Source organism: Mchenga conophoros, linkage group LG4 (assembly GCF_057382185.1).
Source record: "Mchenga conophoros isolate Kocher_MC1m ecotype Shallow Benthic linkage group LG4, M_conophoros_male_GT1.1, whole genome shotgun sequence".
Lineage (NCBI taxonomy): Eukaryota > Metazoa > Chordata > Actinopteri > Cichliformes > Cichlidae > Mchenga > Mchenga conophoros.
The window spans coordinates 17208810-17228246 of record NC_140529.1 but is presented as its reverse complement, the minus strand read 5'-3'; the positions used below and the strand labels follow the sequence as shown (position 1 = coordinate 17228246).

General features: G+C 39.4%; 1 protein-coding gene across 5 annotated transcripts; it reads right to left on the bottom strand.

The window, feature by feature from the left end:
• Positions 1-1709: 1709 nt before the first annotated feature.
• LOC146575837 (NACHT, LRR and PYD domains-containing protein 3-like) lies at positions 1710-19434 on the bottom strand. 5 transcript variants are annotated; one of them, XM_085270736.1, is made up of 13 exons: positions 18076-19434; positions 17464-17607; positions 16966-17334; positions 16803-16840; positions 16448-16684; positions 14110-15979; positions 12054-12236; positions 10192-10359; positions 8536-8709; positions 4461-4634; positions 3316-3489; positions 3132-3181; positions 1710-2606 (listed from the first exon to the last, which is right to left on the bottom strand). In XM_085270736.1, exons 3-13 carry the CDS (start codon positions 17205-17207, stop codon positions 2071-2073), a joined length of 3846 nt encoding a protein of 1281 aa, XP_085126862.1. In that variant the 5' UTR covers positions 17208-17334; positions 17464-17607; positions 18076-19434; the 3' UTR covers positions 1710-2070. The 5 variants fall into 5 exon arrangements, with proteins under 5 accessions (XP_085126862.1, XP_085126865.1, XP_085126861.1 ...); XM_085270739.1 differs by lacking the exon at positions 18076-19434 and having other exon boundaries at positions 14110-15976; positions 17464-17663; XM_085270735.1 differs by lacking the exon at positions 18076-19434 and having other exon boundaries at positions 17464-17662.
• Between the last annotated feature and the right edge of the window lie 3 nt (positions 19435-19437).

Here is a 19437-nt window from a genome sequence, read left to right as displayed (position 1 = left end):
GGTGTGATGCATCTGCAGCTGAGAGCTGAGAGCTGCAGCTGAACTAATAAAGATGGCCCAAATCCTTGATCTGTGGACTCGCCGTGTCTCATTCACAATGTATTTAAATAATAGCTAGCAACCCAATCACTAGTCTCAATGTTTGTCATGCTTGCACATTATTAACAATGTTAGCAAACAAGCTAATACAATACTTAATAAACAGAGATTTGTTTGTGACTCTTCTAACTGTAACTACTACTATTGGAAATATTACTATTTTAAAAAAATAGCTAGGTTAACTGCACATAAACTGTCATTAGCCTTCAGCTTGGTTGGCTAGCTACAGCTGCAGGGAAAACTCATCCATCCAATCTCTTCTATTTATCCAATTCAGGGTTGTGGAGTGGCTGAAGCCCATCTTAACTACCATAAGACAAGAGGCAGGGTACAGCCTGGACAGGTCACCAGTTTATCACAGGGCTAGCACAGTGACTCAGACAACTATTTGCACCTATATTCACACCTATATCCAATTTAGACTCACCAATTAACCTAACAACACTAACAAGCTATTGAAAAGATGGGAAACCCCCTTTTTTAAAATACTTTTTTAATACTTTTCATGCCATGATATTTGACAGACTTGCAGTGTCATGACCAGAGCTTTGGTAAAAAGATGGATTGACTGAATTTGAGGGGTATGGCATTCTATAATGAAAATGACTGGTCAAATCCTGAAAGACATAACAAAGGGTGACTGGTTTTTATAATTCATGGTGGTGGACGACCATATAATTGTGGTTGAATTTTGGTCGTAATAAGGAAAGTTATCGGCTCTAATGTGGATTTACTTCTTTTGCTGTCACCCACGGGCATGCTCACTGTTGTACAGGAAATCGGATGTGTACAAAATAACCAGGAATGGAGATAAGACCGTCCCCTTTGGTCCCCCAGTGTTACTAAACACCACATCACATCACTCTTAATGTGCCAGTAGGTTGAAGTAAACCTAACAGTCTTCATTTTTGTTGAAACTGCATTCACCACTGTTTGGAGAGATTAATATTACATTTCTGCAACAACTTTTAAACCAAATTTCAATATGTTTACAAATATGCCATCCCATTTTTTTCTGAATCTCTTTTGAAAACAGTATATCAGAATATGAAAAATTTTGTACTAGTCATGTTCTGCAGGTGTGTGGCTTTTGAATGAGAAGAGATTAAGGGCTTTGGAAAATGAGATCATTGGATGTATTTTACGTGAAAACAATCAAACACGATCTCCACATTGGTCCATACAGATGTCTGGTTTGCTCAATGTGTAAAAAAAATTCATGTTGGTTGCAATATATTGTTGTTGCAGTCAGGGGGAAAAAGACAGAGACAGATAAACACGCAGTGTCTTTCACTCGTGGTTTCTCTTATCATTAAAAGTAAATAACAAGGTAGACTAGTAATCCAAATCAAAAATTGCCACAATATTTTTCTGTTGTCTGACCTATCAGGTTGATAAAATTCATGCAAAAGCAAATGCAGCCTGTACAAGCTGTGTGCAGCCACTATTGGGGTCATCCTAGGAAGAAGCTAAGAATTACAATAAATATGTGACTTTTTAATTTGCAAATTTTGTTCCCTACAAATTATTATTATTATTGTTGTTGTTGTTAGGAGGTGTATAAATATAAAATGGAAAAGATACATGAGTACAAATCAGTAAATATACAATTTTAAAGAAAGATAATACATTTATTTATACAGCACCTTTCAAAAAATGTTACAACACAGCACAACAGAAACATTAAAAATGAATGTATAATAAAAGTCATGTTTAACATTTTACAAAATGTACAGTCAACACAGTTGGGATAAACATATACTGCCTTTGATAGGTCGTTTAAGTCCCACACATTTGGTCTGGCAAATTTCTGAAGTCTGCTAAAAAGTGAGCCCACATTTTTAGTGTTGTTGAAGGCATGCAGGACATGAAACCATGTCTTTATTATATGCAGCTGAGCACGACATAATATAAAGAGATACCATAAACCTTCCAATCCAGTTTTTTTTCCTGAATAATCTTTCTTTCCTTTCATCTAAAATTTTCTTCTTTTCTTTGTTTACAAAGGTAAATTGATCCCAACTGATCCAGAGAGAAACCAGGATGGAGTGGTTCAGTGAAAGCTGTGTGTATGGTGTAGAGATGAGTAACTGTGTCAGCAGAGACTTTAAAGAAGGACAAAATACCTGCCGGCCAGTCCAGATACATTCCTATGGTACACCTCAGTGGTGTACTTTTCAAAAGTGTTAAGTTATTGTTATGACTAAAAACACCACCATTCATCCAGCACCAAGACTTTTCATTTTTTCCAAAAGAAAATTCAGAGGAAGAGTCTCCCACCCGGTCAATGCTTTTATATGCCACTCCAACATCAGCCCGTAAACACTCAACCTCCCAGTAATGGCGACTTGTCAGACCTTCTTCACAGAGAACCTGATCAAGATCAAATCTGTCTGGATGATCAGGATATGGTTGCTTCTCTTGAACACATTCTGCCATTTTTTTCTCCTTGGTTAAAATAATATTCACACCTGCTGTGTTGGGATCAAGTGTTAGGTCACAGGCATCTGCAATCAAAACAGTAGAAAAACGTTAACTGTTTGTGCCGTTCTTGATCTCAGATAATGTTGCTATGAAGCTTAAACCAAAAGTGGTTTAGTTATTATTTACAGGTGCCACCAAATAACTGCATGTACATTGTGTCTGTAAACAACAGACACACAACACACTTTGATTTAAGATTAAATGTTGCTCCGTTGCTCAGTCAATGTGGACTCCATCTTAGTGTATTGTGCATCAGCATTTCTAATTTGTTTATGACTTTAAACCAACTAATCATTTATCTTTTGAGGTATAAAATAAAATTTAAAGCCAGCAAATTCAGTGTTTTTGTCTGCTATTTATGTTCTCTATCAGGAAACCTTGTTGATAATTCTCATTGAGTAGTAAACACTAATAAATCCAACTGATTTTTCTTCTTTTTCAAACCCCCTGCCCCCCGATTTAAAAAAAATTTTATATTTCAAATTATAGATTACAACCTGCACACAAATCACATCACATGCAGTGTTTCTTGAACATATTTTTCTTACACTGTCTCAGTAGCTTCAGATCGACCCAACATTCTTCATTGTGGTCCACACTAATGGGAAAAATAAACAAAAGCACTGTTGTTTACGAAGAACAATAATAGATCTTGCAATATTAAAATGACTGAAAAACTGATAATAAATTAAGCATAAAGCATTCTTTTTAAGACAGGATTTTTTTCCATACTTGACATTTTCCAGACTGCAGCATGTATCTCTCTTTTTTTCATTTAGCAGCTTGACTATTTCTTGATTGAGGTTATTAAAGCTGAGGTCCAGATCTTTGAGGCTGCAGTAGTTCGAGTCAAGAGCTGAGACCAACGAGGAGCCTCCACGTTGTGTCACTTTACAAAATGACAGCCTACAGAAATCAAACAGTGGGTGTGGTAGATGATCTTATCAAGACCAGTTTTAATGTGTGCATTTATACCTCACAAACTAAATTCATACGTAATCATATGATTATTTCAGAGATTAAAACAAAAAAAAATCATCCATTGAAAGTAACAAAGGGACTTGGTGGTGGTTATATATAAATATCTCAAGCATATTAAATGTACAAATTATTGCAAGGCATTGTAACTGCACGATAACAGACCATCTCTTAAACTGTCTGAAAAACGTTGAATTCAGTAAGACTTTTGTTATACTGCAGGAGGCTCCATGTACACTGGAGAAAATAATTATTTGATACCTTGCTGAATTGATGTTTTGTCAAGTTTTGAAGTTTTTACAAAGAAATGAACAGTCTCCAATTTTATGGTAGTTTCATTTTAATGGAATTAGTTTTATTTTCTGTAGGATTAAAGCTACTCTGTGATATTAATGTGATTATTATTTTCTTCTTTAGCCACTCTTGTTTCCATGGCAGTATGTTTTGGGTCATTGTTCAGCTGGACGACTGATTCGCGAACCATATTCAGTGTTCTAGCTGAGAGACGGAGGTTCTTGTCCAAGCTTGGAATGGAATAAACTGAATCTGTGGATAGGTGCGCTTTATACAGATAATAAGTTGAGGTCACGAGTATCTGTAATTCGCTGATTGATTGACTGTAATCTGCTAATTTGTGGGAGCCAGAATTCTGGTTAGGCAGTAGTGGATCATAAAGTTATTTTATTCCATGACATGCAAATGAATTTATAACTTTTATGAAACATCTTTTCTTCTGGATTTTTGATTGATATTCTGTCTCTTTCAGTAAAAATGGGACTACCATAAAATCTGGAGACTGTTCATTTGTTTGTAAATGAGCAAACTTACAAATTGAGCAGGAGATCGATTATTTACTTCCCTTATGGGAGATATATTGTGATAACATCATGTGAACTGACCTTAGTGTTTTTAATCCACACTGTGGGTTTGTCAGTGCATTACACAGTGCTATCACCCCTGAATCCAGCAGGTCATTATAACTCATGTCCAGGTGTTTCAGGTGGGAAGCTCTGAAGCTGAGCAAAGAAGCCAGTGTCTCACAGCCTTTCTCGGTGAGTTTGTTGTGACTGAGACTGAATGAAAAAATGCAGGAAATTTTTTTTTAGCTTAATAATATAGGAAATTGCACATTTGAAAAATATTAAAAACTAATTATTTTATAACATATATAAGCAATATACCATATAAAATGCAAAAGCCCAAAACAAAAATTAATATCCGTTTCTTTTCATCTAGCAAAAATAATAAAAGTTTTGTGCAAGCTGAAATAAAATAGTATAATAGAATTAACCAAGTGTAAGGTCTTTGTTTGAAACCATGTTTGAAGATGGCCAGTTAGAATACCATAATAGCTGTCAAATGTGTGCTTACATCAAGATGGCACTGGAGTGACGGCAGCCTTTCCAAGTAGCTCTACAACACCGCACCTTTTTCTTAACTTTAACTTTTTTTTAGACTAGGTTTTCAAACTTTATTTCACCTTCCTCTAGTTACTCTACTTATACCTCTTAGATATAGCGATACAAGATGGATAATGCACTTTTTTAAACTTCTGGAACCAGCTCCTTCATCTATTCGAGAGCGGAGCTGCTGGCACTAAGAACAAAGGGACAGACCGGCATGCGACACAACATCCCGGCTGAGATAAAGAGGAGCTACAGAGGCTGCAAAGCTGGAGCGAGGAGAGCGGATCACCGGAGGCGATTCAAACCATCAATCCCGACAGTGATAATGGGCAACGTGAACTCGTTACAGAATAAGATTGATGAACTGTGCGCTCTGAACAACCACAGACTATACCGTGAGTGCAGCTTGTTTATCTTCACGGAGATGTGGCTAACCGAGCTAACGCCGCAGGCTAACGTAGACCTATGCGGTTTCACATCCGTGAGAGCCGATAGGGACACGCAGGCCAGCGGAAAAAGCAGAGGTGGGGGACTCATTGTCTACGTTAACAACAGATACTGTAACCCTGGACACGTCTCTGTTAAAGTTTCGGTATGCCGTCCGGACCTGGAGCTGCTAGCTGTTAGCTTGCGGCCATATTATCTACCTCGGGAGTTCAGTCATGTGATCTGTGTGTGTGTGTTTACATCCCTCCGAGGGCTGACTCAACAGCTGCCTGTGAGAAAATACACACAGTCACAGCAAGACTTCAGACACAAAACCCCGAGGCTTTCATTATTATATCTGGAGACTTTAATCATGCCACACTGGATTCTACTCTGGCTGCTTTTCACCAGTTTGTGAATTGTCCCACAAGGAGCAACAGGACAATTGACCTACTGTATGCCAATGTGAGAGATGCATACAGAGCCACCCCCCTCCCCCCACTAGGGAAGTCAGACCACAACCTGGTTTACCTACAGCCACAATACACACCCCTCGTCCAAAGGCAGCCGGTCACAACGCGCTCCATCCGGAGATGGACCCCAGAAAAGGAGGATGCTCTGAGAGACTGCTATGACACCACAGACTGGGATGTGCTTCTGAGCCCACATGGTGAGGACATAGAGGGGGCGACACACTGTCTTACAGACTATCTCAACTTTTGTGTGGACACAGTCGCCCCTGCTAAGACGGTACAGTGTTATCCTAATAACAAACCGTGGGTAACACAGGAAGTCAAAGCTGTCCTCAACATGAAGAAGGCGGCTTTCAGGAGCAAAGTGAAGGAGGAGATGAAAGCAGCACAGCAGGAGGTGAAACGCTGCCTGAGGGAAGCAAAGGACACCTACAGGAGGAAGGTGGAGCAGAAGTTGGAGAGGAACAATATGAGGGAGGTCTGGAATGGTGTGAAAACCATCACAGGCCACAACACCAAGAAAAGCACAGTGGGGGGGACTGTGGAGAAGGCAAACGAACTCAACAACTTCTTCAACAGGTTTGACCAGCCCACAACCCCCCCACCCTCACCCTCACCTTTACTACAGAGTCCTCTCCCCACTCTCCTACCTCCCTCGCTTCCCCCCCTTCCTGACACTATGACACCCCCCTCCTCCAATCCCTCTCTCAGCAGCAAGACATCTTCCCCCCCCCCCCCCCCCTCCTCCCAAACATCTCCCAGTGTCACAGTGGATCAGGTCAGGAGACAACTGAGGAAGCTTCGCCCCAGAAAGGCAGCAGGCCCAGACAAGGTGTGTCCTAGGATGCTAAAGGCATGTGCTGCTGAACTTGGGGAGCCGCTACAACGAGTCTTCAACCTCAGCCTGCGACTGGGGAGAGTGCCCGCCCTCTGGAAGACATCCTGCATCGTCCCGGTCCCCAAAAAGAACCGGCCCAATGAGCTGAATGACTTCCGACCGGTGGCACTGACGTCACATCTTATGAAGACTCTAGAGCGGCTCTTCCTCAACCTCCTCCGACCACAGGTACAACATGCCCAGGACCCACTACAGTTTGCATACAAGGCGGATGTCGGCGTGGAGGATGCCATCCTGTACCTCCTGCATAGAGCCCACTCACACCTGGATGGGGGAAAAGGCACGGTCAGGATCCTGTTTCTTGACTTTTCCAGTGCCTTTAATACCATCCAGCCCTGTATGCTTCAGGAAAAACTGAACAGGATGGAGGTGGACCCCTGCCTGGTGGCTTGGCTCTCCGACTACCTCACAGACAGACCGCAGTACATCAGGCTGAAGGACATCACGTCTGACACTGTGGTCAGCATCACAGGAGCACCACAGGGAACTGTGCTGTCCCCTCTTCTCTTCACCCTGTACACCTCTGATTTCTGCTACAACTCTGAATTATGCCACATTCATAAGTTTGCAGATGACACAGCCATCATGGGGTGTATCTGGGATGATCAGGAAGAGGAGTACAGAAGTCTGGTGAGGAACTTTGTCGCATGGAGTCACACAAACCACCTGCAACTCAACACCTCAAAGACTAAGGAACTGGTTGTGGACTTCGGGAGGTCCAGAGAAGGTCCACTGCCGGTTCAGATAGAGGGGGAGGAGGTGGAGGTGGTCAACAAGTACAAGTACCTCGGGCTGTGGGTGGACAATAAACTGGACTGGTCATGCAACACAGAGCACCTGTATAAAAAAGCCCAAAGCCGACTGTACTTCCTCAGGAGGCTGAGGTCTTTTAACATCTGCAGGAAGCTCCTGAGGATGTTTTACCAGTCAGTGGTTGCTGGAGTACTTTTCTATGCTGTGGTGTGCTGGGGGAGCAGCACAGCAAAGAAGGACTCATCCAGGCTGGAGAAACTGATCAGGAAGGCTAGCTCTGTGGTCGGCATGAAGCTGGACATTCTGGTGACAGTGGCAGAGAAAAGGACACTAAAGAAACTGCTGGACATTATGGACAATGCTGGGCATCCTCTGCACACGGCCATTAACAACCAGAAGAGTCTGTTCAGTGACAGGTTGCTTCTCCCCAAGACAAGAACTAACAGACTTAAGAACTCCTATATCCCACACGCCATCAAACTGTTTAACTCCTCTCTGGAGGGGAGAGGGAGGGGAGACAGGAGGACAAAGGAGGGGGGACCAACTAAGCTGTAGTGCCTCTTCACTTCACTGTGCAATACCTTTTGTGTAATACTTTTGTTAATAATCAATGGTGCAATAGACCTCAATACTTTAAATGTGCAATTCACTTGTATTTTTGATTTTATTCCTATTTATTCTATTTATCCCCTTCGTATATTTTATTTATATATGTCTCTGTATTTATATATGTGTGTGTGTGTGTGTGTGTGTATATATAATATTCTGTAACTCTGTAACTTCTGTCAGTGCTGTGCTTTTTGGAAACTGAATTTCCCAGAGGAACCCACCCGAGGGATTAATAAAGTTTTATCTTATCTTATCTCTTAAAAGAAATCAAATAGCACTCTCTCCCTGCTGACTGCTAAAATAAACTTGAGGTGGGAGGTTTCTCTTCTCTGTAAAGCTCTAAAATGTAACAGAATTTTTTTAGTTTGTACTTAAAAGTTGTTGTTGTTGTTTTAATGCAGTGTTGTACCTTAATGCCTCCAATCTACAGTTTGTGTTCTTCAGCCCATCAGAGAGGCTCTCCATTTCTGAGTCTTTTAAATCAGTGTAGCTTAGTTCCAGTTCTTTCAGGTAACTGGTGCTGGATGTGAATGCCGTTACTAACTTCTCACAGATTTCTGCAATCCTACAATTTCGGTTCAACCTTTTGATACAAAGGATAAAACAGCATTAGATTAGATAGATATCCATAGATACAGTAAATCACCCACTTTTACAAAAATTGGCTGTTACTCTTATGCAATGAGACCAATGAAGGCTGTTAGTTGAAGCAGAAAAAAGTCTTGGAAGAAATGGGTAGTCTATTCAAGACAATTTTACACTGTAGAGAAGAATTTGACTCAACTGTTAATATGGTTTAAAAAAAGGCCATGTACAGCCCAAAATGCCTGTTATAATTCATTGTCCCTGCCAGTAACATAATAAGGTCATCTGTGCTGTGTAACTGTTGATTGACCCACATCTCTACAAGTCCTGTGTTGTTTTACATCATAGACTGTATGCTCTAACAAGTGATTCATTCAGTTAATTACAGTCAAGGCAGACTTTTTGACACAGAAGTCTGGCTGCTCCTATGTACTTGCCATTAGCCGCAAAGCCAACAAGTAACAACCGTAGTATTTCTTTTTAAGTCCACTCTGTGTTAAAGTGTTGTAGCAGGATGTCACAGGATGATGAATACAGTTACACAAGTTAAAATAAGTTGTGGTTTCTTTTTGGTCAGCTCACTCAGTACAATACATGAGTGTGTTCTTACAGGACTAAGCTGATGTAAACACTACAAAGAAGAACAATGAAATCTGGGCATGCATGAAAGGCTCAACCTCTCCCAAAGTGTATCTGGCAAATTGTTTCCTCGCAAAGTGGGAGCATCCCCTTTGCTCTCCTTATCATTCATGTTGTTTTTGGACCTAGACAATATGGAGCAAGTAGAGCTAGCTAACATTAATCCTATGGATGAAACATTGACTTTTCAGCTACAAACCCGATGTGCTCAGTAAGCAATTCTAGTTGGCACGTCTGGAGGACCACCAATTTTTTCCCCTGGATGTCTATTCCAGCGGTAAAACCCACAGAAAATTCATGGCCAAAATAGTAGTAGTAGTAGAGTCACCTGTGGTTCTTCAAAGTCACTAAAATCAGCTTTGTGTAGATTAGTTCCACCATATCTACATGTCTAAATGCACTAAGTTGCCGGGTGATTGGCTGATTAGATATGAAGCCAAACAAAGGTCAAAGGTTTCTTGTTTTCCACTCTTTAAATCATTTCAGGTTGTCATTTGGCTGTAATAGGATAGGCTCATTACTCATTCATGAAATCTTTGATGCAAAAACCACCGCACAAAAGAATATAGTGTAAAACAATGGTTATTCAGTGAGTCCTGCATCAGTTTTGCCAGTGCAAAATCATATGCATTCTTTGTATTGACCAAACATGGAAAGGGCATTTTTTTGTTGTTAGTGGGCTTACCCACACACAGTCATGAAAGGTTATATTGCCTAGACATCCAAGCAGGACTGAAAGCCAGTAATGGTATAAATAACTTCTGATCAAAGCCGTGTCATCTCAGGCTATAATGCTAAGTCCCAGATAAGGAATAACATCTGAATAACATCTAACACTGACCTGAGGTTCTCCAGGTTAGTGCAGCCCAGTCCGGTGGAGAGCACAGAGAGTAATGAGTCTCTCAGTATGTTGTCACTCAACTCCAGTTCTTTTAAATTTGAGATGATTGATTTGATGGCTGAAGCTAGATTTTCACTCTGTGTTTCTGAAAGCCCGTGACCAGAAAGACTGCAAATATAAAGGATAATAGGTGAAAAGTGACTGATGAACACAGTCATGGGAAAAAAGTTTTCACACAGTTCTATAAAAACAAAATACTCAATAGCTTTTAGAACTACATTAAACAGCAATAATTCAAAGTAATTTTTTTGTAATGTTAAGTAATGAGTTCATCAAATCATTGTGGAGGAATTTTGGCCCACTCTTCTTTACATTATTACTTTTGTACATTTGTACATTAAGCACAAGGCTCCACACACGAGCCTTGTGCTTTGCGCTGGGAAGAGGGGGGAGGGGCGGTAGTTACACTCGCAGTAGCACAGGAACAGAGCAGGAGGGAGAGAAAGAGAGCCAGGGACAACAACATCACATTAGAAAGGTATAGTGATCATCCACAACTATTTTCAGTTGCAGATGATAAAGGATTCAGAAAGTTTATTCATGCAGGCCGAAATGACAGAGATGTGCATCTTCTTTTTGTTTTCATATTTTAATTTATATTTAATTGTGCTGTGGTCCTTTTTGTTGCTTCACTTTAAATTTATTTAAAAAGGAAAAAGCTGAAAATTTAAATAGTTAAAAGTTGAAATGTGAATAGTTGGTTTTTGTATTATATGATTTATTTATTACATTTTATGTGGAGTGAATAAATAAAAGTATATTTACCGTGGCCCCTAGAGACAAAGCACACACGAACTCCAAAACACGTGCAAACTCCGAAGCACATACAAACTCCAAAACACATAAAAACTACAAAACACATAAAAACTCCAAAACACGTAAAAACTCCAAAAACGTACAAACTCCGAAGCACGTACAAAACCCCAGAAGTGCTCCAGGATGCTAGGCGCAGTGTTAAGGTTTTGTTACCTAGTGGCTACACAAGCCAGGAAGTACCAACGACTGGATTTGGTGTGTGGTAGTAACAGGTAAATGAACATTTTTTTAAATTATTTGAATATATATGCGTGCTTGTGTATTAATACACAAACCATACACATATGCTTTCAATTGTGTAATTCAAGTGATCTAGGTAGCTCAGTTAACGCTAGAAATGTGTTTTGGAATTTGTACGTGCTTTTTGGAGTTTGTACATGTTTTGTCTCTAGGGGCCAGCGCATATATTTATATATAAATATTAATTAATAATTAATAATAAATTAATAAATATTAATAATAAATTAATTAAAGTAACAAAACAACCTGAAGAGCCGGTTCAGAGCCGAAAGAGCCGGCTCTTTTTAGTGAGCCGAGCCGAAAGAGCCGGTTCTCTAAAAAGAGACGGAAATCCCATCACTACTGTTCATGTGCTACTGTGAGTGTAACTACCGCCCCTCCCCCCTCTGCTCAGTGCAAGCACAAGGCTGGCGTGCGGAGTGAAGCAAAAAAAAGTGCGAGAGAGAGGGTGAGAGAGAGAAAACAAAAACCACGGCTCGCGACGTTCACTTCAAAGAGCCATTTCTTTCGCGACAGACACATCACTACTGCTTATCAGTTCCACTTGCACAGAATAGATAAGAGAATCGATAAAAAATTGAATCGGTAAGTGATGTCGATAATGAAATTGGAACTTCTTAATTCTTATCTATTCCCATCCCTATATGCAATGCCTGCAAAAAAAAAAAATCACAAAATTATTATGAAATCAGTTTCATTCAAATAAATGATAACAAAACATAACGAAAAATAATACTCTTACTAACCTAAGAGTTTTCAGTTTACACTGGCAATTCCCCAGTCCATCAATCAATATCTCTGCACCTTCGTCATTTCTGCTGTAAAATGTATTATTGACCAGGTGCAGTTCAGTCAGCACAGAACGTGGCATACGAAGAGCTGAAACGATAGTTTTATATTCCCAAACAGAAAGATCCAAGCCTGAAATTCTGAAGAGATGGGAAAAAAAGATAGTTCTTCAGTATCTGATAATGTTTTAGAAGCATGCAAATGATTTACTTGACTGAAATCACTGCAATAGGAGTAATAGCACCCATAACACTTCACAGCATGACCTGAATAGGTTGGGCTTTTTCATTCTTTTTTTCTTTTCTTAGGTGTTTAATGTCACAGTGTGAGATTAATCAGTTAACAGGCAGAGTGCATGGATTCAAAGGTCTGGTCTGGCAGATATGACACACTTGAGAGGTACATTAGGTTTAGTCCTACAGGCTGTATTTATTTATTTCATGTCCTCATATAGCTCTGATTGGTAGGTCAGTACTTTAACTTGGTCTGCTCATGCCTTGTACTAGTTTTTCTTCAGCTCCCAGAGCTCTAGCAACAGGTATTACGTCAGCTGGAGCCAGTGGCTCACACTGATAGGGCTTCTGTACTTGTGGAGCTTATACTGGAGTCTGTACTGTGGTGGGAGTCAGTCATTTGTTTACATTAGCAAGCTTCATTCCTTTGCTAGCTAGTGTTGCAAAACATTGCTGCTGTGAAGCCTCAAACACTCTATAGTAAAATGGGATGGTAATCTTGCGATGGAAAAACTCAATTGTTACTGAGCGACTGCACTGAATTCTTTGGGGTTTGCAAACTATTACAAGTAGCTGGAGCAACCAACTTGTTATCCAGTAAATTCAACCTCCCAGCAATGTGTTTCCAAACAATCACAGTCTGACTTTGACCAACTGCAGTCATTTTTAGACAGACAAGCTAAAGTTTGTAAATGTAAGAAGATGCATCAAGAAAGTTAGCGTGCACCAATGAGTGCAACTCTTCTGCTTCACTATTATCTCTCGAAGTGAAGATTTTAACTCCTACGAAGGTGAATTACTGAGATTTGAGGTGAGCAATTTCCTGTAATTTGTGCTGAATTTAAAATGAAATGTGTGTCTTGTGTTTTTTGGAATGAGAGGGTGAAATGTTATCAGTACAATTGCGTAACTGGATGGCTCAAAGCTGTGAGCACAGTGCTAAAACTCAGGATGTGTTCTGTAACTCTTTATCTGAGTGCTTAGAGCCCGTGCCCACATATTCCTACAGTACAATAGTACTGGTGTTTTATTGAAACAAAGCCAAACTCAATATGGAGGATAAGAGTAAAGGAAGGAGAGATTCATGTCACAAGACATGTACAAGGTACCCATTTCTGCGTGTCTTTTCTCAGCAGTGCGTACACACAGTGGTTTCCATATTTCTTTATAACACATTGATGTTGTTAATGATACCACAGGTCTGTCAAAAAGCAGCTCTTGATGGGGCTGTGTTAGTGTGCTAGACTAATGTGTTTAATGTTATAGTGTGCAATATTGACTTCAAGTACTTATGGTTGTACACAGGCACATTTACACATATGGAACTGTAGCAGCATCTTCATTAACACATATCTGTTGTTGTAACACATGTGTTCTTGTAAAAGTCTGTTGTTACTCACAGACTTCAGGTTCGTGTAATAAAATGGATTTTAACAAAACATATCTCTTCTGAATAAATCCTGCGCTCCACCGGAGTCTCAGTCCTCAGAACCATACAGCAGCAATTTCAGGAGAAGAATTTACCCTTACATCGAAACATTATAATTCTTCTTCAGTCTCCTTTCATTTATTTTATTATATTTATTTTAAATTTACTGCTTTATTGTATTATAGTTGTTAGGACGTTACTTAGTCCCTTACATTAAAGCTTACTGATAAGCTTGCTTATCAAGTTGACTGTTCATAGGAGCACAAGAGGAGGAACAAAGCACTGCCCAAATATTGCAGTGCTCTCAAGTTGCTGAACTTAATAACATTCTTGTATAAAGAACCAACTTACCTTGCTTTCCTGCAGTTCCTCACAGCTGGAAGAAGTCTAAAGATACCTTTTCCTGATGGTCTGTATTTCTTGAGATTGAATTCATCCAGAGGTGTGTTTGACATCAGAATCAAGTCAGCCAGAGCTGAACACTCAACAGGAGAGAGCGGTGATTCAGGAAAACAATTTGGTTTCAGATACTTTCGTACTGAATCATGTAGGGAATTGTCTTTCAACTCAGTCAGGCAGTGGACAAGGTTTAGACATCTTTCAGCTGAGCAATCCAATAAATCTATATCTAAAAGACTTGACCGAATTTGCTCAATATTCGTTGAGTGTTCTTCAGTCTGTTGAATCAGACCTTGAAGCAGGTCTTGTGTTGATTGTAGAGACAAGCCAATAAGGAACCTGAGGAACATGTCCAGTTCTCCAGTCGTTCTAAGAGCCGAATTAGCTATTGTAATTTCAATCAGTTCATTCAAAGGTAGATCCACTGGAACTGTTTCCAAGATAGACTTGAGCTCTTCATCAGACCCTTTTAGCATGAAATCCTTGAGACTTTCAGAATCAATTTTTTTATTTACAAAACTGTGATATACAAAGAGAGCAGCAAAATACTCTTGAACTGTGAGATGCACAAAGCAGTAAAGTTTCTTTGTTAGGAACACACTCTCTTCTTTGAATATTGCTGTACACAACCCACAGTAAACTCCAGCTTTCGTTATATCTATGTCATACTTCTTCAGATCTCCAGCAGTGAATATGATCCGGCCTTTTTCCAGTTGTTCAAAAGCCAACCTGCCTAATTTCAAAATGAACTCTTCATTTGACTTAAAGATCTCTGCTGTATCAGGCTCTTCCTGCTCTTCCTGGTCGCCATATTTTTCATTAGCTATCATCATCTGAATAAGAAGGAAGTGTGTGTACATCCCAGTAAGAGTTGTGGGTATTTTTTGGTTTTCATCTTTGGTGTTTCCCATTTTACGCATCAAGTACTCAAAAACATCTACAGCAATCCAACAGAAGATAGGTATGTGACACATAATGTACAGGCTCCGTGACATTGTCATGTGTTCAATTATTTTTTCAGCGACTGCTTTGTCCTCAACTCTCTTTCTGAAGTACTCTATTTTTTGTGGATCATCAAATCCTCTGACCTCGGTCCACTGGTCGACATAATTAATAGGGATGCGTCGAACTGCTCCTGGTCTTGAGGTAATCCAAACAAGTGCAGAGGGAAGAAGATGTTTCCTGATAAGGTTGGTCACCAGAGTGTCCACTGAGGACACCTTCGTAGCATCATCCAGTATTGTGGTCGTTTTGAATTTCAGCTGAAGTTGACTTTCATCGAGACCATCAAAGATGAACAAAACTTCACGATCAGCCAAAGCTTTCGCAACTGCTATGGTTTTAAGTTCTGGATGGAATGTTTTCACAAGGTTCTCAAAGCTAATCTGATCATCTTGGACCAAATTTAGCTCCCTAAATGGAAACATAAAGATGAAGTCCAAGTCCTGATTGGCTTTTCCATCTGCCCAGTCAAGGATGAACTTCTTCACAGAGACAGTTTTTCCAATGCCAGCGACCCCCTTTGTCATCACAGTCCTAATGGCTTTCACTTCTTTGTCATCTTTCTCATGTTTAAAGATGTCATTACAGTTGATTCTAGTACACTCAACAGTTTGATTTCTCGCTTTATCTTCAATCTCCCAGATCTCATGTTGTTTATTGACATGTTCACTCTCTCCTTGTATAATGTGAAGCTCTGTGTAAATTTTATCCAATGATTTTTCATCCTTACGAGACTTCCCAGTGCCTTCCAACTCCCATTGACACTTCTGCCTCAGATATTCTTTGTTCTTTTTGATGACCTCCTTGATGACATCTTCTGCTGTAGGTAAAGAGGAAAACCACCAATTTCAAAATAAAGCATGTGTTTTCTATTGTCTTCTATTGTCTAAATAAAATGTGGATATGCGATTTAAAAACCATTGCATTTTGTGTTTATTTGCAGTTTACGCAAATTTGTAACATTATATTAATTGTATTTAATAATTGTACAGTGCACCCGAAAAGTATTCACAGCAGTTCACGTGTTCCACATTTCGTCCTATTCCAAAATAGATAATTTTTTTTACTTAAAAAAAATTCTACACAGAGAAGGATACATAAAGTGAAAACTGTTTGGTTCACATTCACATGAATGTATTAGAAATTTGGAAAAAAAAAATATTGTTTTTTAAGGTGAAAAATGACTTTAATCCATTTTGGATTAAGACTGTAACATGACAAAATGTCAAATGCTGTAAATGCTTTCCCTATGCACTGTATACATAGTTACCAAACAACTGAAACATACTTTCACATGCCTGTGGCTCAATTTCTTTGAGGATTTTGTAGAAGGCAAATTTGACTTCTCTAGTAGTCAGTGAATTGTAGAGCTCCCTCATCTGATCCTGGCTAGTCCCAGCAGCTTTGATTTTGTTGTATATCTCCGGATGGATCATACCCCGCTGTCTCAATTCATCAGCTATAGCCATCACCAAAGTGACGCTTTGAATGAGCTTAGTGCGGTTCTTGTCCACCAAGGCTGCATCTATGAAAAGGTTAAAAAAAAAAGTAAGACATGTTGTTTAGAACTTTAGAAGACAAAGAATGAAAGCATGTGCATTTTATGATCAGAGTTAATCATAAAATTATAATTATTAACTTACCTTTCATTTCTGTTACTGCTGAAGCAGACAGACAAGGACTAGAAAAAGGCAAAACTGCTTTAGCGATACATGGTTTATAAATCTACGCTAATAATTTATTTCATCTTTTACCTTAGAAATACTGATTGTATATTTACTTATAAGAAGATGATAAAGGTCTCACCTGAGGGCACTGAGTTCAGCAGTATCATTGCTGTTCTCACTGCAGTCATTTTCCCCAGAAGTTTCTTGAGCATGTGTGCATGCAGGCTCCTCCCTTCTTTCCTTCACTGTGTTTCCCCCCCTCTGCTGTCCAACAGGGAGGAGTGAACTTTCTTCACTCTTCTCAGCAGTGGAAATGTTGTCTTGCTCACAACTGTTTTCTTTTGTTTTTGCACAGCAATGTGCAGACCATAGGCTCCCCATGATGTTATTTCTTCACAGTCAGCTCAGTGACTCTGTCATTTGCATCTAAATATGAGTATTATTACATAGAAGTTCTGTTGTATTGCTACTGTCTTGAGAACAGCCAGACTTTCTTTTCCCTTTTCACCTAATGCAGAATTTATCATAGATATTTCAGTTTAACTAGAAACATTTATTTTGCTATATTCTTAATCGTCACTATGTAAAATATCTGACCGAACTACTCGCTGTTCAAAATATGTTTATTTTTTCTTACCTTTGTGTCTGATTTCCAGTAGCTGCTGCAGTAAAGCAAAGATGTATGTTGCTGGATCCAAACGATAGCAAGACAGGAAGTGAACCGTTGGCAGGATGGGCGGAAATTGAATTCTCTCTCTCTCTCTCTCACTGTTTGTGAATACTGCAACAACAACAAAAAAGTACTGAAAACGCTTTTTGATGGTTAGTGCTTTATGCTATTACACCATTACACTACAGATGCTCTGAAAATGATTTTTTATTAATCAACTGATACATTTCAAAATGCTTAACTTTGTACAGACATGACAAGAATAACACCAAGGCTGTTCTTTTTAGGAGGTTAGACTGTTAATTAGTAACTTGTTACGGTAAAGTGAAAGTATTCAGGACAGACTAGCGCCTGCTCTTTTTTTAGATAAATTTTATCAAAACTCTTTAACTTTTGTACACAGAGAGGAAATGTGCAGCTAAGTAAAAGCATTTAAACCATTTTCACAGCTGCTTATCTAAGGTTTGCACAATATCAGTGTAGCTGTACCTCTTGCAAATCTTCTGTACATATACAAAAAAAAACAAACTCATTCACAAAGTTTTTGCAACTTCCTAATGCAAAGTGCCAAATACTTACTTCGTATAAGTGTAGTCTCTCATTTTCAGCTGTTCAAGAAGAATCTTAGTCAGTTTAGCAATAAAACCAAATGTTATCCAAGACAGACTACTTTATAGACTGCAATAAACGTTTATTATGACTTAGCTTTTTGTTAAAGAGAAGCAGTTTGTAGTGGGCAGGTAAATAATTGCATAACATGTGCTGTGGTGTTACTACTTTTAAATGGAGTGTAACTCTTTAATCCTGAAACCTGGGGAAAATGAATAATGTTTCAATGTTTGACACACGTAATGTGTAAAAGACACAGACGATCTGCTGACTTGGTAACTGCAAAGCGCCAAAGCTCCTCTGGCATTAAAATCAGCACAAAAACCATCCACCTGGAGCATCCATGGCCGAGCAGCTCCTGAAGGTGTCCCAGTGCTTTTGTCCCTCAAGTGTGGGTATTCGGCGACAGTCTGCAAATGCAACACCGAAGAGAGAGAGACTACACAAATATTTGAAAACCTTGGTAACCAACATCCCTTGAGTTTGCTTTTGCTGTAGCAGAACTAGAGGAAAAATTCAATTGTCCAAGCTTCACACTCATGCAGAGGTCTCATTTTGTTGATACTGTAAGTTTTTGGTTGGGCAAAAAGAAAAAGAGCCTTACGTTTTTTGGTTTGTTTGTTTTTTCGAGCTTTGTTTTTAATCGGGAAAGAAACATTGAATCCTTTCACGCTTAGTCTGCCATCACTTCACACAAACCTGTGTATATTTGCATTTATTGAAAGTTTTCCTGAAACTCACTTCTTGAACACACCTTTGTGATGTGTGCAGCTTTAGAGTAATCCAATTCCAAAGTATTCATGAAAGAAACCAAAGTACTAGTCATTGTCAAGAGATGTATTCTAAGACACTTCTTCAGCTGAGAATCAGAGAGGAGAAAGACACAGTTTTACTTGTATACAAGGGCAGCACAGAGTACTCGAACTGAGACTGAGGGCTCTGATACTCGCCCTGAGAGACTACCCTGGTCTTTATTTATAGATCAGTGGGCGTTTGTTCCTTACATTGGAATGCAGAAGTGTATATGTGTGTGTGTCAGAGTGTGACCCCATAAACAACTTCCCTTAACCTGCTGGTCTGAAAAATCCAACAGTTCATCTATATGTAAAAAAGGCACTTAGACTAAAACGGACATAGCTACGTTAATCCTACCGTAAAACAATAAGACAAGGTACGACCTTTCCCATGCTCCTAGGATCTGGGGGTGAACGCCAGAACACCCTGGAATGTACACCAAGTTGTTACAGACCTCCTAGGATGAGACATTCTTTCAGTATGCCACCAACTATATACTTCTAAACGCAAATGATTACATGCAGTATTCTACCATAT

Bases quoted from the DNA above. Each gene is read 5' to 3' on its own strand.
- LOC146575837 (XM_085270736.1), bottom strand. From the start codon at position 17,207: ATGGGGAGCCTATGGTCTGCACATTGCTGTGCAAAAACAAAAGAAAAC. The intron at 10,360-12,053 runs GTTAGTAAGAGT...TTATATTTGCAG, and splicing joins TGTAAACTGAAAACTCTTAG to TCTTTCTGGTCACGGGCTTT. The intron at 4,635-8,535 runs GTACAACACTGC...TTTTTCATTCAG, and splicing joins TGTAGATTGGAGGCATTAAG to TCTCAGTCACAACAAACTCA.